This window comes from Amblyomma maculatum, chromosome 2, assembly GCF_055883805.1.
Source record: "Amblyomma maculatum isolate TAMU_Amacu chromosome 2, ASM5588380v1, whole genome shotgun sequence".
NCBI lineage: Eukaryota > Metazoa > Arthropoda > Arachnida > Ixodida > Ixodidae > Amblyomma > Amblyomma maculatum.
In genome coordinates this window covers 68,425,334-68,444,298 of record NC_139345.1, presented here as the reverse complement: position 1 = coordinate 68,444,298, position 18,965 = coordinate 68,425,334, and the positions used below count along the sequence as shown (strand labels likewise).

Genomic DNA, 18,965 nt, shown 5'->3' with positions numbered 1-18,965 from the left:
CCAATGACAAAAACTGTTCCCTGTGTGGCTGTCATCCCCTGTGAATACTAACAAAAAACCACCAGCTCTGGAGAGTCATGGCACCCATGGGCAACCCCCGTACCTTGCACACTTTACTGGGAATTTTCTGTGATTTCTGACGGGCATGGTACTGGTCAATGATGTGCTGAAACTTGCGCTTGATCAGGTTTCCATCCTCCCAGGTACAGTCAGAGTAAGGCAGGCCATCCCACTTGCACAGGTAGTCCATCTGCTCTGCCTCACCGCTCTTGGCTGGGGCATGCGCTGTTCCACCGGACAACCACGGACACAAGAGCGAGAAAAAAAAAGAGAGCACGCATTCAAGACAACCACTCTTGCACACCCAACGCACCTACCTGATGCCCGCACAATGGGCTTGGCATGTTGGCCATCTGTGGAACATGGCTTAATTAAAGGGACAGTCTATTTTGAGAGACAAGTGCTATATATAATTTTGGCCTTTCCCATAGGTGGCAATGCCTAAGGCAAAACCCATAGTTTCGGGCAGAAATTGATGACTTACACGGGTAAAGAGAGTCAGGACTGGGTGGATGGCAGTACCATGTAGTGTCTCTCTTTCCTGCTGATACGATGTACATTAGGAGTGAATATATTACAATAAAACTTTGTTAATTTGAACGTCAAGCGAATGCAAAAAGCACCCGAGTTGTCTGAATTGAATTATTAATCTTGAAAATTCCATGCAAAAGTACAGCAGTGCTGTTCCCGTTTATCACATCACGTTAATGGAACATGCAATATATTTACCGACGTCATGCCCCTGCAACGAATGTTTCTCCTAACGGCACTCCCATGATAACTTTGTGCACATGGAGCCAGGTCGGCTGAGTGCCCTTGTGCACCCAATGCAGCGCTAACACAGTAAAACTGGCGCGCCGCGAGCATGGACACATCGTATTGACGCTTCTGTTACAAGAAGCTCATCTGTTGGGCACGTTTTATATATTTAGTTATTTCGAGATCCTCTTCGGGTCCTATATGTGGGTTTGACTATAGTGACTTATTTTTTATTCCTGCATGATCATGTTTTAAAATGCTAATATTTATAGAAAACGAAATCACAACTGACGCAGCCACTACACTTGCAGTGGCGCTGCTAGCAGCAAAAGCAGGAGCTAGCATCTGAATTCATAACATCAAGACTATTTTATTCCTGTATTTTTAAAACCACCTTAGTGCTGTTGGAAATTTGTAAAACCTGTACATCACTGCCATTTCATGCCACCTATGCGACATTGCGTCCACAGTTCCATAGAGTCACTGCACTGGCCACACATTTTGTGGCCCTGATGCCATGGATTGCAGATGCCGTCTGCTGTGAGAAAGTGAGACTGCCGTATGAAATAATATTTATATTGTTCAGCTGTGTTTTTCAGCACCACAGTCAGGCATTCATTTACTTGGCCAATGAGCTCTCGATTTTTCAAACAAAATTTAGTCAACAAAAGTCAGTAGCCTGTCCCCTTAATAGGCCACCAGACAAAGGAAGTGAAAGGCGTAATAATGGCATGCCAGATTTTCCAACCAACTTGAGACTCAACCACTAAAAGAATTTTTTTTTTTGTGCCTCAGCTGTTCTGAGAACACATCACAAAAGAAAACAGACTCAAACATTATCACTCTTTGTTGCAAACGTTGACAAGGTTATCACACAAATGAGTCCAATGAATTGTTCTTGCTAAGATATGAACACGTCTGCTGCCTAAAATAATTGCTGCCTTTATATGGGATGGTTCACTAGGGTAACATAATCTAAAGCATTTCGTATACTGTCTTATTATGCAACGCTGTTTACTTGAGGGTTGGTTTTGGACTTGCGGCCTGTCAGCCATTAAGGCCTTGTCATTGTTACAGTACCATGCAACACGGAAAAGGCATACTTTGCATTTTATCTCAGACAAGCTGTTGCCTTATTGAGGCCATGCTGCAAACTGTTCCCAGCTCTCTGGAACACTTCTTTGTTACTTTTATCTGACAACAATGGGGTTCCATTTGTTGAAGTCACAGTCGGCAGTAGTACAGTATGCAGATTTTATAATCCCAAAGCTGTATTTGGGCTGTTCAAGGTTTCTCAGCGATGCTACATTTCCAGTCCCCGACTTATACCTAGAAGATAACACAACCATATGATGCCACCATACAGAAGAAGTTAAACTACTCAACTCACTAACACAGCAAAGATCTTCCTACAAGGGCTGCTATATAATATGACTGCTCTTAACTAACTTGGTGATACCAGCCGTGAAAGACTTATTACGCTTTCTTTTTTTTTTTTTCTGATCTCTCCTAATTATAAAACAGGACTGAAATTACATGCCATCTCATAAGCAGCACAACAATAAAACGGTGATACACAGCTCAAACCACGTCCTTGGCTAGTCAGACAGCCAGTACAAAGACTGTCCAATTCCACGGGCAACAGTAACAAAAACACTGTTCAGGGAGTCTCAAGGAGGGGACGCTGAAGATGAAGGTGGTGATGGTGGTGGTGGTGGTACCAGGGGTAAGGGCAGGGATGATGATTGCATGTTTACGTGAGTAGTCCCTTCAGCAGCACAGGTGTGCCCAATCATTTGCCAGTCTCCCAATGCTGCCAGAAAACCACAACAAACAAGCAGCTGCCACACACTCACAACTAAATGCAAGCTTTGCCCTTGGCCATGGTCAGTAGCAATAGGGCAGGTTACACTTTCTCGTAGCCTGTGCAGTCCTCATAATCTACCAGTTAAAAGCAACAAGCGGTCTCTCAAATGCTCACATATAGCCGACGACTGCCAGCTCCCTCGGAAAATGCAAACAAAATGCTTTCTATGCCAAAGCCTTTATATCCTACTCAGTTACTTCATATAGCAAAGCAAATGGTAACTGTAGAACAGCTCGTATATTTCTACATAAGAGGATAAACTGTTTCCTCAAACCTCAGAATTGTTTGCCTCAATTTATTGTTGAATGCACCAATGAAAATATGTTTGCTGAACTGTTATTGCAGAACATGTAACCCCTCTCCTGCTTGGGCAGCGCTGCTGTCTGCAGTATTTGGAAATAAATAAAAAAATAAATAAATAAATAAATAAATAAATAATCATCTGCATACACTGAACCCAGCCACTCATCAATTTTCAGCCTTTTGAGCCAGTGCCATTGCACAACGAACAATTTTTGTCATACTCAACGTTGATTCAACAAATCTTGTCTCCATAATGGGGACGAACAGAACGTCAAATTAGCCAATGACCATATATCTCGAATGGATGTATGCATGTGGTGAATACAAGCAGTTTTGCCAAACAAAGAAGTGCTTATTTAATGCCAGTATGAAGCAGACAGGCCCCAACCACAGCGTGCAAAAAGATCAATCAGAGTACTGGCTGACAAATAAAAAATACAAAAGGTGGAGAAGAAAGGCAGAGTTTCACAAACTAAAGATATGCTTTTAATGTGCCTAAAGTTTGAAAGTGTATGAAGCCACGAATTTTTGTAGGCACTAATTAACCAACATGTGAAAAGCTCTAGTAGAAGGTAAAAGATGCCACAATGACGAGAAAAATAATAATAATAAAAAAATGCCAATTATGCTAAGGAACGAGTGTTTTTCAGGGATAAGGGCACAACCTCATGACAAAAAACAGTCAGAGGCCAAGCATAACTTACACATTTACATTTAATTCAAATTTATTATAGTCAGAAGCCGCAATCTTGGGTGTCCTATTAGCTTTACTTTAAAAAAAAAAAAAGTCAAGAATCACAGACTCAAAGCTGGAAGATTACAGTAGAATGGAAACTGCCATGGCGCACAGCTATCGTGCTTTTTGTACTTAGTCTCAAATGCGGAAAGTATTAAAAAAAAAAGAAGACATCCTTCCACAGAATTAGTGTTTTGCAATACTAGGAAAAATAAGAAGTGAACTTAACTTGACTGATTATTCACAAAAGATGCAAACAATGACACGCTTCTGCACAAAGAACACAGAGAGCTGCCCCACAACCTCATTTTCTGCTCTACAGCCAAATCAAAACTGGTGTAAAAAAAGCACAAAACGGTATGGTAAGTACTGCTTTGCAACATAATGAAGTAAAAAACCTGGCTTCACCTTTTGGCTAGACAGTGAAAACGGGCGTCAAAAGGAAGCACATTAGGCATTTCCACACCTCAAGATTCAAGCACAGTACTTTGTTCCTTAGCTCATCTAGTGTAAATAAGAGATTTCCTTAACCACCAACCCAGCAAGAACTCAGAATGCTTTGAGCAAAACCTGAAACCTACACAGGCTTTTGCTTCTCATGATTTCACTGTTTGCATCATTTGCACAGCATTACATGCCATGTAGTGTTCCTTGTGGACATTTGAGGAACAACTAGTAAATGGAAACAAAGTCTAAAGTGATAGCAAATCTCGACATACGTCACTGCGTTTGTTTGAGGCGCAAAACACATGCAGCAAAGTAGCAGCAACACAATTATATGTGGCTAGCTTAGGCTGCCATTCAATCGAAACGGGACCATACTCTGAGGCACGGAAATGGTGCTTACTGCCTTTGTACAAAGACAAGAAAGCTTTACATAGTGAACAACTTTATAAGGACCTATACTGTCTATGGCACTCACACAGGCCAAGGACCACAGCTATTTCAGCCTTCCATTAAGGGCGTTAGAAGAGAACCTTTACAAACAAAAAAAATCTCATCTTTGCTGTGAACAAGGGTGATGCTTCTTTGATTAGGTCATACATCTTGAGTGCACTTTTTCCTTGGGGCTCTCTAGAACCTGCCTTGACACAAAACTGCCTCATTACTCAAAGTAATCAGCTTTTTACACATTCCCATCATAGCTCGACAACACAAACCTATCACGTAAAAGTCAGACTGCATGCTAAATAACCTTCCCTCCCGTACATGAATGGCGATACCACCGACAAAACAAACAACACCATAGGCACAGGCAAGCCCTTTGCATGATTATAAGAGCAGGCAGGCCGTAGCCACCCAAGAGCAAGCACATGAGCATGTGGCAGTCGCTTTCCTCATTCACCCTCTTGATCGTTTCCTTGCAGCAAGAAGCAGGCAGCATGCACACCATGCAAGTGTAAACATGCAAGCATCCCTAATGAGAATGAGAGGGGGGAAATGGGGGCACCTTCATGGGGTTGTGGTCGGCACTCACAAATAATCCTCTCCACTTGCATGTGCTTGCCCTGCAGCTCCTCAGAGAGCTCCTGCTGGCACTCGAAGTACTCGATGTCCTCAGGGCAGGCATTGTCCCGCCTGCAAGGAAGAGAAATGAAGGAGACTAAAATTTCAGTTCCAATTCGTGAGCAAGTGTCCAGGGCACCTCCTGAAAAGTGACACAGACGTTGCAAAACAAACAAACAAAAAAAAAATGATAGCATCTTGCTGCAATGAATTTAGTGTTGAGTTCTCACATAATTCATTATAACATAGAAGTACCGTAAAAACCCGCGTATAATACGAGTTTTTTTTCCAACTTTCAGCGTTCCAAATTTCCGCCTCGTATTATTTGCGGATCCCAACCAAAATGTCAAAGTTTTGCGAGAAGTTTTGGTTTCGTTGTTGCCGCGTGGCTACGGCTTGGCTTTGTTATCGATGTGCGGCTACGGCTTGGCTTCGTTGCCCTAACGTGGCCGCACCCCGCAGTGGCCACGACGTCGAGGTGTCGTCTCTTTGTTGTTGAGTCGTCGAGTGCGCACAGCATCAGCGCATGTGCTCTCGTGCAAACCACGGTTCGCGAAAAAGTGCACGCTTTTTTCTTTAAGTGAACGAGCAGGATGCCAGGGTCTCGGAAACAGTACTCGGCTGCTTTTAAGAGAAAGGTGATTTTAGTTGCTGAAAACATCGGCAACAGTGCGGCCGGGAGGCAGTTTGGCGTCACCGAGGGAAGCATTCGCGGATGGCGACGACAGAAAGAAGCCCTTTTCGCGTGCAAGGGAATGCGAAGAAGCTTTCGCGGGCCAAAGAATGGCGCATTCCCGGAAATTGAACTCGCTCTGACGGAGTTCGTACGAGAACAGCGAGCATCGCATCTAGCTGTGAGCGTAGAGCTTATGCAAGCAAAAGCTAGGGAGCTTGCAAGGGAAAAGGGAATTCCGAGCTCCGCCTTCAAAGCAAGCAAGCACTGGATACATCGCTATATGTGCCGTGCTGGATTCTCGCTACGCCGGCGAACCTCGATTTCACAAAAGCTGCCCGAATCCTTCGAAGAGCTGCTGGTGGCTTTTCAGCGCCACGTGATTTCTTTGCGAAAGACCAAAAACTTTCAGCTGGGGCAAATAGGCACTGCTGACCAGACGCCGGTTTACCTGGACATGCCATCGCCCCTCACCGTCCATGAGAAAGGCTCTAAACAAGTTTGTATCCGGTCTACTGGAAACGAGAAGACGCGGGTTACAGTCATGCTATCGTGCACGGCAGACGGCCGCAAGCTCCCGCCCTATGTCATCTTCAAGCGCAAGACAATGCCGAAAGGTGAGGAGCTGCCGAAGAATGTCATCGTGAGATGCCACGAAAAAGGTTGGATGAACGAGGATCTTGTCCTCGACTGGGTGAAGTCAGTGTGGTGCAAACGGCCCGGTGCACTGTTGTCCTTTCCATCCATCCTCGTGCTGGACGCGTTTCGTTGCCATTTGGCCGACTCGGTGAAAAGGCTGCTAAGCGACTGCCGCACAGAACTTGTTGTGATTCCGGGTGGGATGACCTCACAACTTCAGCCTCTCGACGTTTGTGTCAACAAACCCTTCAAGGACGCAGTCAAGCGATGCTACGCGGAATGGATGCGGTCAGGTGAGCCTGCAGTGACGCCGGCCGGGCGGCTGAAGCGAGCATCGCCAGCCACGCTGTGCAAATGGATTGTGGACGCGTGGGCAAGCATCCCAGAGGAGCTTGTGCGCCATTCGTTTAAGAAGTGCGGCATCTCAAACGCCCTCGATGGCACAGAAGATGAGTACCTGTGGGATGATTTGTCCGACAAAGAAATTTCCGAGGAAAGCGCTGCTGAAGATGAAAGTGATTGAAGTGTGAGGTCCGATTTCAATAAATGTCTTGTTTTTTCTCTCTCGTATTATATGCGGTAAAAACTTTTTTTTTCCATTTCGCGTCTCCAGAATTTCACCTCGTATTATATTCGGGTTCGTATTATACGCGGGTTTTTACGGTAGTTCTTCCCAGTGGTTGTGCCAAAAACAGCAGCAAGACTTCCGTGGCCTCAATAAAGGCAGAGAACTTCAAACGCCATCATGAATGCCACGCCAAACCACAAGTCTTAACAAAAAATCTCATTTGCACATGCAGAGTTGTGGCCTGAGATCCTTGAGAATGCCACTGCATAAATCAAGATAACACATAGTTACTAGGCATAAATAAAACCCAGAGCATTCAGCGTTGCAGTGTAACAGTTCCTAAATGTACAAAGTAAACACACAGAGGAGCATTATTAAAGGCACAAATGTGGCTTTGCCTGACAACTCACAAAAGGAAAGCTTTGTCAGTATGTCTCGTACATATCGATCATAAAGGTAACCCGGCATTTCTGACAAGTTTCTGAATAAAAAAATAGTAGAGCTTGGTGGGTGAAATGACGAAATATACACTACAATCGTGCAACTGGGCAAAGTGGAAAAAGATAGCTGGCTGACAGGGAAAATCCATCATCCCCTTCAGGCGCCAATTAAATTTTCTGAAAGGAAAAATTTTGTTTTTGCATTATGCAAGATCAGTACAACAGGCAGAATTCAAATACAGATTATGCAAAAATGTTCGTATTTCAAAAGATTTTATTTGCGTCCAGATATGTGGACATGGTGCCTCAAAGCTGCTACATGAATGAAAACATTACAATATTTTCTGCATTTTCTAACTAATCATTAAGCATGAATAAATGATTTCATCTGAGAATACCTTGACGCCTCAATGGGGACATCTGCACGCAATCAGCGCATTACGTACTGCTCTTGCAAAACACAATGGAGCGCCATGGACAGAATGCGTCACTTTGACAATTTCGGCATTAAGATGCCATGTCCACATTTGTGGACGCGAAAGTCCGCCGAAGTACTTTTTCTACGTCTAAGATTATGAAATCTGGCATGCAACTTTCACATTCCCTTATTGACTCATTCACTACAATAAATAGCATTATTAGGCATCAGTTTAGAAAAAGGCATGTGAAAGCAAGAGCTACTGACTCGTCTCGTCATAAAACGTTGCGACATCATCTTTACTTGCTGTTTACAAACACATTTCGCTGTAGCTGGAAGAGACCGCACCACATACTTGACAGGGCGGGTCCAAATGTTACGGGCGCCAAATTCAAAGGTGGAAATTCGCCCTCTATGCAAAGATATAATGAAATTTGGGTCACCTGAAGGGGATATAGCAAAATTTTATCAATGACGACATGTTTATTCCAAACTTCAAGTATATATTCGAACTACGTTCATGTCAATGCTCCATTGGTAAAATCCGATTGTGTGCCCAAAAGCAAGAGGGCATGAAGTCGAGTCTTCTCACCAGTGCCGCAGCTCTTCCTCCCGCTTTATGTAGTTGTCCACCTTTTTGAGGCCCTTAACCTTCTGCTCCTGCAGTGTCTGCAGGCTCTCCCAAGTGTTGTGCAGGTGTGACCAACCCTTCCATTTGATCAGATACTGTGTCTCTTTCTCAGCCTCCGGAAGGTCGGCTGCACCGGCATTTGGGTCACCAAAGTCCTCCACAGCATACACTGTGGTTGAAGCTCCCGTCGCTGCACAGGAAAAACGCATGCTCTGAGCTCACTTAGTGCAACATGCATGAAAGGTGGAGGCTTTATCTGCAAAAATAATGGCATCAAGAATGATTTTGGTTAAGTGACTCGGATTATGAGAGAAGCCGTAGTGAGGGGCTTAGGAAATTTCACCACCTGGGGTTCTTTAACGTGCACTGACATCGCACAGCACACACGTCCTCCAGATCAATATTTTGTCCATATCAAAGTATTTCTGACAGCCAATTTTCCAAGATATAAAGGCAAAAGGTAGTTTGACATTTTTATTTTCCACGTGCTCCAGCTTCTTGTTGCGCATCTTGAACTTCATTCATATAACCTCGCTAGTGTTTGAAGAAAAGGCATATGATTGAATTGTTTTTGTTTAACAGTTCGACAAAGACAATAAGAAACATTTGTGGTATGAGAACTACTTCATATTTTGGAAAAGTTTAATAGTGTAGCAAGACCAATAAACATAATGAAGGTGCGGAAAAAATTTTCCTCAGTCATCGCACCTAAGTCTCAACACTAGTAACCAAAGGCGAGAATTAAAATAAGGAGTGAAAAGAGTGTCGCACTCCATGGAAGTATGCATAGAGGACCAAAGAATTTGACTTAGTTTTGTAGCTGTCTGAAATGAAAGACAATGTCAAGGCAACTTTCAGTTAAACGTAACTCCTTAAGCTTCAAACGTTGAAGCAACTTTTAGAACAGGATCTTGAAGATAGTTTTGTTAAGTGGCCTAATAAAGAGGAAGAGTGCAAGCTCACCTCCTTTCTTGCCGACACGGTGGTCAATCACTCTCTCAACGGTTTCAGAATTGGAGGCCTCAGCAGCAGCAGCAGCCGCCTGCTCATCATACTCCACCTCTACAAGGTCTTCTGACCCAGTCTCCTCAGCACTCTGCTCCTTGTAACTGTATAGTTCAAACCAAGCCATTCAAATCTTATACTTCAAGTAAAAGACGCACCTGCGCACTTGCTCTCTCATGCACACATTAGAGCTGATATGTTTTGATGTACATACTACAGTAGGCTTCAAACCTTCAAGCAACATGAACCAAGTTTTAGTTTTGAGCAGCTTCGCAGCTCAACTTATTGTTTACTGTGAAATACAAAACACAGACATAGCTGCAGAAAAAGAAAGAAAGAAAAGGACAGTAAAGCTCTAATCATAGCACTGCTCAGTAGTGAAACTTGCATCACAAGGTGAACAAGGATAACTATGCAAAGGAACTCGTTAAGATTAGCCATTTCAGCAACGCTAACGACTGCGTTAAAAAATTCATTCTGCATGCGGCACTGTCAAGAACTGTCAGAATTACACCTAATGCAAAGATTAGGCGCACGGGCCCCAAGCCATTTCTGTGTGCACCTCAAGTTTCAAAATGCATAAACTATAATGTCATGGCAAACCCACTTTAAACTTTATAGTATCTGTGCAGGTCCTGAGCATGCCCATGCATTGCCCTGCCTAACCACAAATTACAGCTGCATACACTGCGTCACTGTGACTTTGAAAGCAAAGAATGTTTAAAGCGAATGCGCTGAACCTGGCACGTATTTAAAATTTTGAATTCACATTTCCACATTGCAAATAAAGTGTGCCACAGTAGTGAATTCTCTGTATAGCCTATGCTCCGTTTCATACATCAAGTGTAACACTGCCAAAGCTAGAGCTCTTGTTTGCGCTCCCCGCATCCACGATGAAAAGTAGTGCCTGGTCTTGACGAGAGGAAATAATGTCTGCAAGCTTAATATGTCTTACATTTGCCATCAACTCATTAAAAGCACATTTTTTAAAGAGAAAAGATCGGATTCGGTGAATTTTTATGTTTTGTTTGTCGTTCTCGTTCACAACGCATTTTCGCTGTCCCGCAACCCTGCCAGCAGTGCCCTCCGCGCTGCGCAACGCAGCGACCTCGACTGCCGCTTCAGAGCAGATTTTTTCTATAAGATCTGTACTGCGAAGATGTCCAGGCACGCAAAGCAAGTTATTGTAATCGTGTATGCTCGGAATAGAGCCCGTTTCCGCAGAAACCACTCGGCCCCGAAATGAGCGCGTAGTGATACGCCTCTTTTTTTTTTCTTGCAGACTACTTGCGTAGCTTTCACTGCGTTGCACCTGATGTATGAAATGAAGTATAGTAGAAGCATACTCGTAGTTAATACTTGAACTGCTTTATGCTCTTCATTCACTTTAGGTGTAAATTTTTAAGAAAGATGACACGTTGTTGGGTCCCAATAGCACGAGGGTCCTTAAGAGATAAGAAGCATGCACCCTAGGCCTAGAAGAAAAACATCCCGGAACTTACTTAATTGAAAAATATAAGAATATGTGTGGGAAAAAAAATTGCAAACAATATAAAAACAGTCAACGTCATCAACAGCTTCAATAAGCTGCAGCATTATTTACGAATTATTTGAACAGAAAGCTCATTGTGAATAAATCGATAGAAAGCGGAATGCTAACTCTGTGCCTGTCACCTTCCCTTCAAGACGTACCTGACTGCCTTTGCAGCTCGTCGCGTCCCTTGCCGTTTGCTGTCATCATCACTGTCATCGTCTGATGACGGCTCCTCAGAGCTTTCATCAGAGCTATGGTAGTTGACCCGGTTGGTTGACCGCCGCTGTGACGTTGCAGGTGGTTTCCGCTTGGGAGGTGGCGCACGCTTGGGAAGAACTTTGCGCGAGCGCGTGGCCGTGTCACTGTCATCACTGTCACTGTTGCCGCTGGACCGCCAGTCTGCTGAACTGTTTGCAAAGCCAATGAAATCAGAGGACAAATATGCAACATATCAGTCATGAATAAAAAAAGCAGATATATGTTCTGAGCCTGATGAACTGTGAGCACAACGCTCATTACAATTATGGTAAGGCCACTGCAAGACAAAGATAAGCAGTATGCAACAAAGAAAACAAAACATCAGGTACTGACGCCTTGCGGGATCGTGTGTTGCCACGAGATGCCTTCTTCGTGTCACTGCCTTCAGACTCCTAGAAGCAAATGAGCATAGAAACAAAATAATCGGACAATGCAAAATCCTAGACAGTCCTTACAATAACGTTTCATGCATCACCTTGCCTTCGTTCCATAAAAATAAGGAGATTTAGTAACAACTATCCAACACTAGTCAGATATTTAACGGTCTAATGCTCTTAAAGATAAAGCTGGCAACATTTGATCAAAGGACAATTTTAGTGAATTGTTTGCATGCAAGAACAATTTGTTGATCGCAAGTCTAATGCACCAACCAAGTAAATGCGCTATATCGCAGCATTCCATAATGAAACAAGTTTCGTAAATAATACCCACAGACAGCAATTGGGCACTTATTATGACAGATATACACAGACAATTACAATCGTGGTTCAATGCTTAATGTTCTTTACAAGGTACAGCACAGAAGTGTACAAGACAATTTAACAGCACTACCATGCAAGTACAGGTGCAAATACTCACATCAATGGTGTAACGCTCCGGCTCCTTGCGACAACGTCCTGATCGTCGCACGCCATACATGTCAGGGTTCTCATCCCAGACTTGCTTGAGAGAACGCGCATTGCCTGGTCGCTTCCGACGCTCGTCACGAGAGCTTTCGTCCTGAGCTGAACTCTCAGATATCCGCCGCTGCTGGGAAGGAGCGCTGGGGGCATCGCTCTCAGCATCAGAGTTGCCACTATCGCTGTCTGAGCTAGAGGCCTGGTTGCTTCCGGAGTCACTCCCATTTCTGTCATCATCATCTTCGCCTAAGAGTAAAAACGAGAAGAAAAACGACAAGGGTGAACATTTACAAGGGCCACAATATTGGCGCTTCACCAGGAGTCACACAAGGACTCCTCTCCAAGGCCCCCCATCCACTATCCCATCACATCCTGCATTCACACATGCCTATATGACATTCACAGCATAGCTGGGCGCTCTTCCTCCCCCATTTTAGCTAGCTGAAATAGTAATATATAATGCATTTGGGCACACACAGCTAAAAAAAAAAAAAAAGAATGACTAAGACACAGAGTTTGAATCTCTCTTTTCAAGCTTCAATTGAAAATGCACCCTGCTCTGAAACTGGCAAAACGAAAACAGAGAGCGGACCAGCTGCAGCCCAAGTTCTATCATATTTAACAGCTGGTTTACATAACAATGCTGCATTATACCAGGTTGCTTTGCCTCAGTGGACAATGCATCATGTATAAAAAAACACTAGGGACAATCCCACCATTGTGTCCTTTTTGACGACATCCAATTGCTGCAGCATTTGCAATTCTCTAAATGCAATTCTCTAGCATCTGTCCAGCAACGAAAGATGATTTCATTGACAAGAAATCTAGAATAGTATTTAGTTTTTTCCCCCAATCCTTGGCAATAGGTTGTGACATCAGTATTGAATTTGATTGTAAAAAGTTTGCTTTATTTTTTTATGCGTGTTAATGGTTGCGAAACAAGTTACCCTAGTAGTTATGTACACAAACTTTCAGTTTCTTGTCACATCGTTTCTTCTTTCGTTGTGGAGGGCAGTGATGAGAATGCATAATGGCTTCGCTTTTAATAAAGCAACATCTCTGCCATTAGAGGGCAATAATTCATAGATCTAAGTAAACTTCAATAGTGCCCTTCAATAAGATGGAGCGCACACCGAGCCGCACTGCCAACAAGGAGAGCAAGAACTGCTCGGCATACCAGTTCTTGCTGTCTGGTTACTGGAGTCTAGCTTGGGTGAAGCAGAAGCTGATTTCTGGCTGTGCCTGGCTGAGCTAGACCCAGAGCATGAGCCTGAGTCCGAGTCACTTTCGGACGGATTGGAGCTGTTGCTGGCAGCATCCGATGCGTCCATTGTGCCTGCTTCCAGCTGGCTGGTTCACTGGAACAAAAGCAACAAGGTAGGTCACAAACAGTGTCAACACTGGTGAAAAATCTGCAACAAGCTCATGTAGCCGATGGAAGCGAGTCAAGGTTCCCTGTGCTCACAGCCCTGCCTGGCTATATTCATAGCCTGTGTGCCTATGTTTTACAACTAATACCAAACAAACAGCAAGAGAGTTCATGCTTGCCAGCCCAAACATTGCACACAAGAAAAACTCCTTGTATTCAATCATGCATATATGTGGCTTGCAGTTAGGTGCCACTTACAGCAAATTTTAAACTCGATATTACTGAGCCATGAGAGGCTTAGAGCATTAGCTACCACACAAGTCAGCATAGCTCAGAACCTCAAGTTTCACTTAGATGCCCTTATTTGCATAATATTGCCAGCTGCCTTTTAGCAGTCAAGGCATAAGTGGCATATCACGGTCACCGCATGAGCAAACAAAAAGGACTACCCCATTTGCGTGCTGTGTCTCCCAACTGTGCCCGCATCATTTATTTACATCTGCAACCTTGAAAATGCTTGGACAAATATGTTCCATCGTGCAGTTTTTTCTCCAGATGAGAACCTCCTGGCCCCCTCATTCTGACCATTTGTCACATCAGATTGCTTTTTTTTTTTTCTTTTACTACACCATTTAATCCATGAAATACAGATGTTGGACTCAATACAACTAGGAAGAGTACCATAATGTTCTTGAGCAGGGAACACATGCCTCATTAGACCAGCATGCCAACATGCCAGAAAAAAAAAAAAGAGCTAGGGGATGTGCCCGGCCCACCTCACCCATGTCACCTGGGCATGCCCAGAATGGAATGGCTTGCCCAAGTTATCTAATGTCCGAAAGGTAGGTAGGGGTGGGTCTAAATTTGTAGTCAGTAAGAATATTCACAAACTATTTGTAAATTATTGGGCCCATGTAGGGCTTTCAAATCTGACTCGAATATCTACGAAGGTCATCTCCACATTTCTGTTGCCTAAGAATATTGCTACAAAGATGACGAAGCGGACACTGGCGCGTGGCGGAGCACTCGTGCCAGGCCCGCTGGCCAATAAAGCATATTTCATAGTCATGTCATCACGTCGTTCTGTTTCTGTTGTGTCGCCATGTTCCATCACATGTCATGCCACCACATAACATTTGGTTGGAGGTGTGGTTCATCCCCATCCTCGCCTTGCAATGTCGATGCCAACAGTACGCCGGGTCCATCTGCCGAAGGCCCGTGGAGATCGCCGTCCAGCTCTTCCCCAGCCCTTTTTGCTTAGACCCGACCAGCCGCTGTCCCCAGCCTCGTCCCCAGCCCTGACCACAACACACGACGACCAGGAAGCCAAAGCCGACCCTACCGACCCCACGACGAAGCGATCTCACTACCACTCGAGCAAAGACAGCACCCCAACCCAAGCCGTTCGGCATGTTCATGAGCCTTAGCCTTTGGCAAACGGTGAAGATTTGACTTGATGCTCCGGTGCAAGAATTCTTCCCATCTTTGCATTCATTGTGGTGTCCAGCGTTTCATGACCCAATCCTGTGTCTGTGTTCATCGTCACGTTATGCATTGGATTTCTAGTAATCGATCGGGACGATCGCTCGGTGGCCCCGGGTAATGCTACAAAGATGACGAAGCGGGCAGTGGCGCGTGGCGGAGCACTCGCGCCAGGCCCGCTGGCCATTAAAGCATATTTCATAGTCATGTAATCATGTCGTTCTGTTTCTGTTGCGTCGCCGTGTTCCAACGCTTGTCATGCCACCACGTAACAATATGAAGGAGGAAGCATGAAAAAGGTGTTTGGTTTGGTTTGGTTTGGTTTGGTTTAATGTCCCAAAGAAACTCTGGCTATGAGGGACACCTTAGCAGAACGCTGCAAAAATTTCTACCACCAGTCGCTGCAGGCTGGGATTAGATTATGGGGTCTTTGGACTAAGCAGGCAAGCACCCTAGCCACGAAGCAACCACAGCAGAAACAGATGTGTTTTACACAGAAAGCCTTCCACCTCTACAGCACAAAAGAGTTTCAAAACCATACACCTGGCAGATATGAAGTGGCATACGCTTGTTGGTCACAGGTGGCAAACCCCTCCTTTGTGGAAAAAAGAAAAGGAAGTGAACCTTTATTCCTCACTTTCCCTCTTAAGTGTCACTTAAGAAATTTAAGAGGAGGAATGTCGGCACCAGAATGAGTGGACAGTGCCCATATCTTGGACACTAATCCTTGTTTTGACAGTACTTTTGCTTTTACTAGTGCTGTAAATTGTCATGCACTACTTATGCAATATGCAGGTCGTATATCACTGACCACTGCTGAAACACAAGGCAAACATGCTTTTAATCCAGCACAGAAGAATAATTGTACTGGAACCGGTTTGGCAAAGGGGGCAAGAAAGATGCCAATAAAAAAGTCATCTGAACTTGCCTACTGCTGTGAGTCATTACCTTGCCTTGCTCAGATATGCCAGGTGAAAGCATAGGCACTTTTGCAAAGCTGCCACAATTTCAACAAGCAGATATTAAGCAGCCATCCATAACTTGCTCACTTTAAACCCTTAAGCCTTCGCAGACTCAATAATGTTTACTCTTTTTCTCTCTGCCACAAGTTTTCCATTACCCAAGAACCACTGTGCTTCCAATACCTTCTGGCTCTAAAGCAATTTTTGACCACTTAGTGCCCCCCTCTCCTCTTCCCATACCCATTTTTCCTAAGCAAAAGATCATGTGAGGAGGAGGAGGAGAAAACTTTATTCAGAAAAAATTACGAACATTCCTCCTTATTGAGAGGACACTTCTCCTCAAGCCACCCCAGAGGTGGTTATCCCTCGATGGCACTCGACGACCTCCTTGGACCAGACTGATGGAGTGTTGCCGCCCTCGATCGTTAAGCATCCCACAGTTCCAAATTGGTAATCTGCAGGCCCTCCGGCAGTTGCATAGTTTCGCATTTGAACATGATGTGCTCTAGACTTGCCCTCTGATGACTGTAAAGGAAACATGAGGGGCTGTACGCATTTGTCTGAAGTTGTCCGAGTAGCGTTTGTTGTGATTTGCAGAGTGTATGGTGGGGTTCTGGATATTTCTGTCTGTTGCTTTCATACCAGTTCATAATTCCTCTGTACATAAGGCCTCTCTCGCGAGCCGAACTTAGCTCGGGGTAACACACCTCCTGGCCTACGACGAATCCTCTGGCATACTGGTGCGCCGCCTCATTTCCAGGATGACCTGCGTGTGCGAGGATCCATAAAATTTTGATCGAGCGTGCATTTTCAGGGTCATCAAACGCCTTCAAAATTTTGGCTGTGGGTTGATGAATTCTACCTTTTGTAAAATTGCGAATGGCTGTTTTCGAGTCTCTAAATATGAGTTTAGAGTTCGTCATGACAATCACCAGAGCAACAGCCGCCGCATCGGCCTCCTCTGGGGTTTGTGCTTCGCTTATCGTTGAATTTTGCAAGCTATACATTTGATTTACTAGTGCTGGGAAATCGGCTCTCTTATCCCTGTATTCGGCCACGTCAACATATGTCGTTTGCGGTAGATTAGAATACAGTTTCTCTAACATTGGGCTCTTGCTACTTAATGCTGCAGGTGAAACTCTGGGTGCATGTTTTTAGGTAGTGGAGGGACTTCCACTATTTTGTGTATTGAATGGGGAACCGACGTTACCTAGGAGTGTCGGCCCTCATAGTATATGTCTGTCTTTTGCAGTACCAGTCTTTCAGTCGGTGTTGCGGTCAGTCGCTCGTAATGCGCCACGAGGTGTGCTTAGGTCATTTTTTTCTAGTGTTATATATTCCCAGTTGAATGGGAGTTTCTCAGTAGCCATGCTGATGGGAAGACAGCACAGTTTTGAAGAACTGCCAAATAATGGAGACTATCGCTTTCTTTCCTTGGCCTGTAGGAATAAGTAGGGTGTGGAATACATAATATGGCTGAAAAAGAAGGCTTGCATCAGTTTTAGTGTCTCCTTTTCCTTCGTTCCTCTTTGATATACTCCACACAAGGAGAGATATTTGAATACTTCGTTCAGTTTTTGGATTACAGTGGTGTTTTTGTCATTTGACTGAATGTACATAAGCATCATCATCGGCCAGAAACTATTTATGTTGCTGTTTTGACCACTGTAAAGCAGTTTCACTTATATTTTCGAATAACTATCTGTGATAATTGTGTTGATAAAAAATCTAAAGATGGTGTTTGAGGGTAACAAGCCAAAGAATAATTGTTGCATAAAACCCCTAAAAATGAATGAAATGGAATGTTTAAAATCATGCCTACAAAATTAGGAACCAAGAACAAAATTTTGGAATATACAAAAGCAGGCATAATATCCCTTTTACCTTCTGAAAACATGGGTATTGTGTGTAGTTTTCCTTTGGAGTCTTTCAGGAACAGGCAGTAAAACAGGAGACTATGTATGTCTTAAAAAGTTTTATTAAGTGAAATATGTGCACAATTCTACTGTAAAACACATTAAAATTAGATGGCCTTTCAAATACAAAATTTGTTTACCTTTATATATTTCATGAAAAGAGAAAAAGATTACTAAAAACTTACTGGAAAACAAAGTAAATAAAGGCTTGAATACCAAAATAAAATCCAATAAGGATATTGAAAGATTTAAAAAATTTGCATTTTCTGGTTCTTAAAATCCGGAACACCTATCTGCAGGTTTCTTTCCCATCTCTGTTCAGAAGCAGCGATCATTAAACTCCCATGGCAGTTATTGGGAGCCCATCCATTCTCTCCAAACTGCAATAACAAAATGCAGTGAAGCCAAATTACCAAGGAACAAATATGTGGTGAAGTTCATTTTGAAGGTGTGCTGTTCTCATAACAATGCTAGATTTTTTTTTTTTTTTTTTTTGTTCTTTCCCTGGTCATAGGACGGCTTTTTAAATTTTCAATGTCTTGCGGTTGATTGTGGCTGGCATGTTGTGAAAACATATTTCGTGAAGGGTGGTAAAAAGCCAACAGATTGCAAATCTGCTCTAGGAGCTGTTCTCTGAAAGAAAAGCGCTCAAACCCCACAAAGCGACTAAAAGAGCTTCGAATATGCCCAAGTTTTGAAGGCACTACCTCATATGCCAGAGATTTCCTTGCTACTGAAACCCTAGCATAGACTGCAGAAACTATAGAAATACAGGGGGAACTCCTCAGGCTAAGACACAGGCTGATATTATCCAGGCTTAAGTTGGAAGTATCACAAAGATCACAACTCCTTGCTTCAGCAGTTTTAAAAAGGTGTATAGTAGAAAAAGCAGAACCATGCAACCAAATTCGTAGCACATGTTGGCAGGAGCTCTCAATGC

At 43.7% G+C, this 18,965-nt stretch overlaps 1 protein-coding gene across 2 annotated transcripts in view; it reads right to left on the bottom strand.

The window, feature by feature from the left end:
- Chd1 (chromodomain-helicase-DNA-binding protein 1) overlaps positions 1–18,965 on the bottom strand; it is a 67,493-nt gene that overhangs the window by 45,366 nt on the left and 3,162 nt on the right. Inside the window, exons 2-9 of one of the 2 annotated variants that reach the window (XM_084594396.1) lie at positions 13,474–13,654; positions 12,256–12,542; positions 11,731–11,789; positions 11,298–11,546; positions 9,564–9,709; positions 8,562–8,790; positions 5,176–5,303; positions 104–285 (exon numbers count right to left, since the gene is read on the bottom strand). In XM_084594396.1, coding sequence (XP_084450522.1) covers positions 104–285; positions 5,176–5,303; positions 8,562–8,790; positions 9,564–9,709; positions 11,298–11,546; positions 11,731–11,789; positions 12,256–12,542; positions 13,474–13,627 — 1,434 coding nt within the window. In that variant the 5' untranslated portion in view covers positions 13,628–13,654. The remainder of the gene's footprint in view (positions 1–103; positions 286–5,175; positions 5,304–8,561; positions 8,791–9,563; positions 9,710–11,297; positions 11,547–11,730; positions 11,790–12,255; positions 12,543–13,473; positions 13,655–18,965) is intronic. The other variant, XM_084594397.1, reaches the window with a different exon arrangement.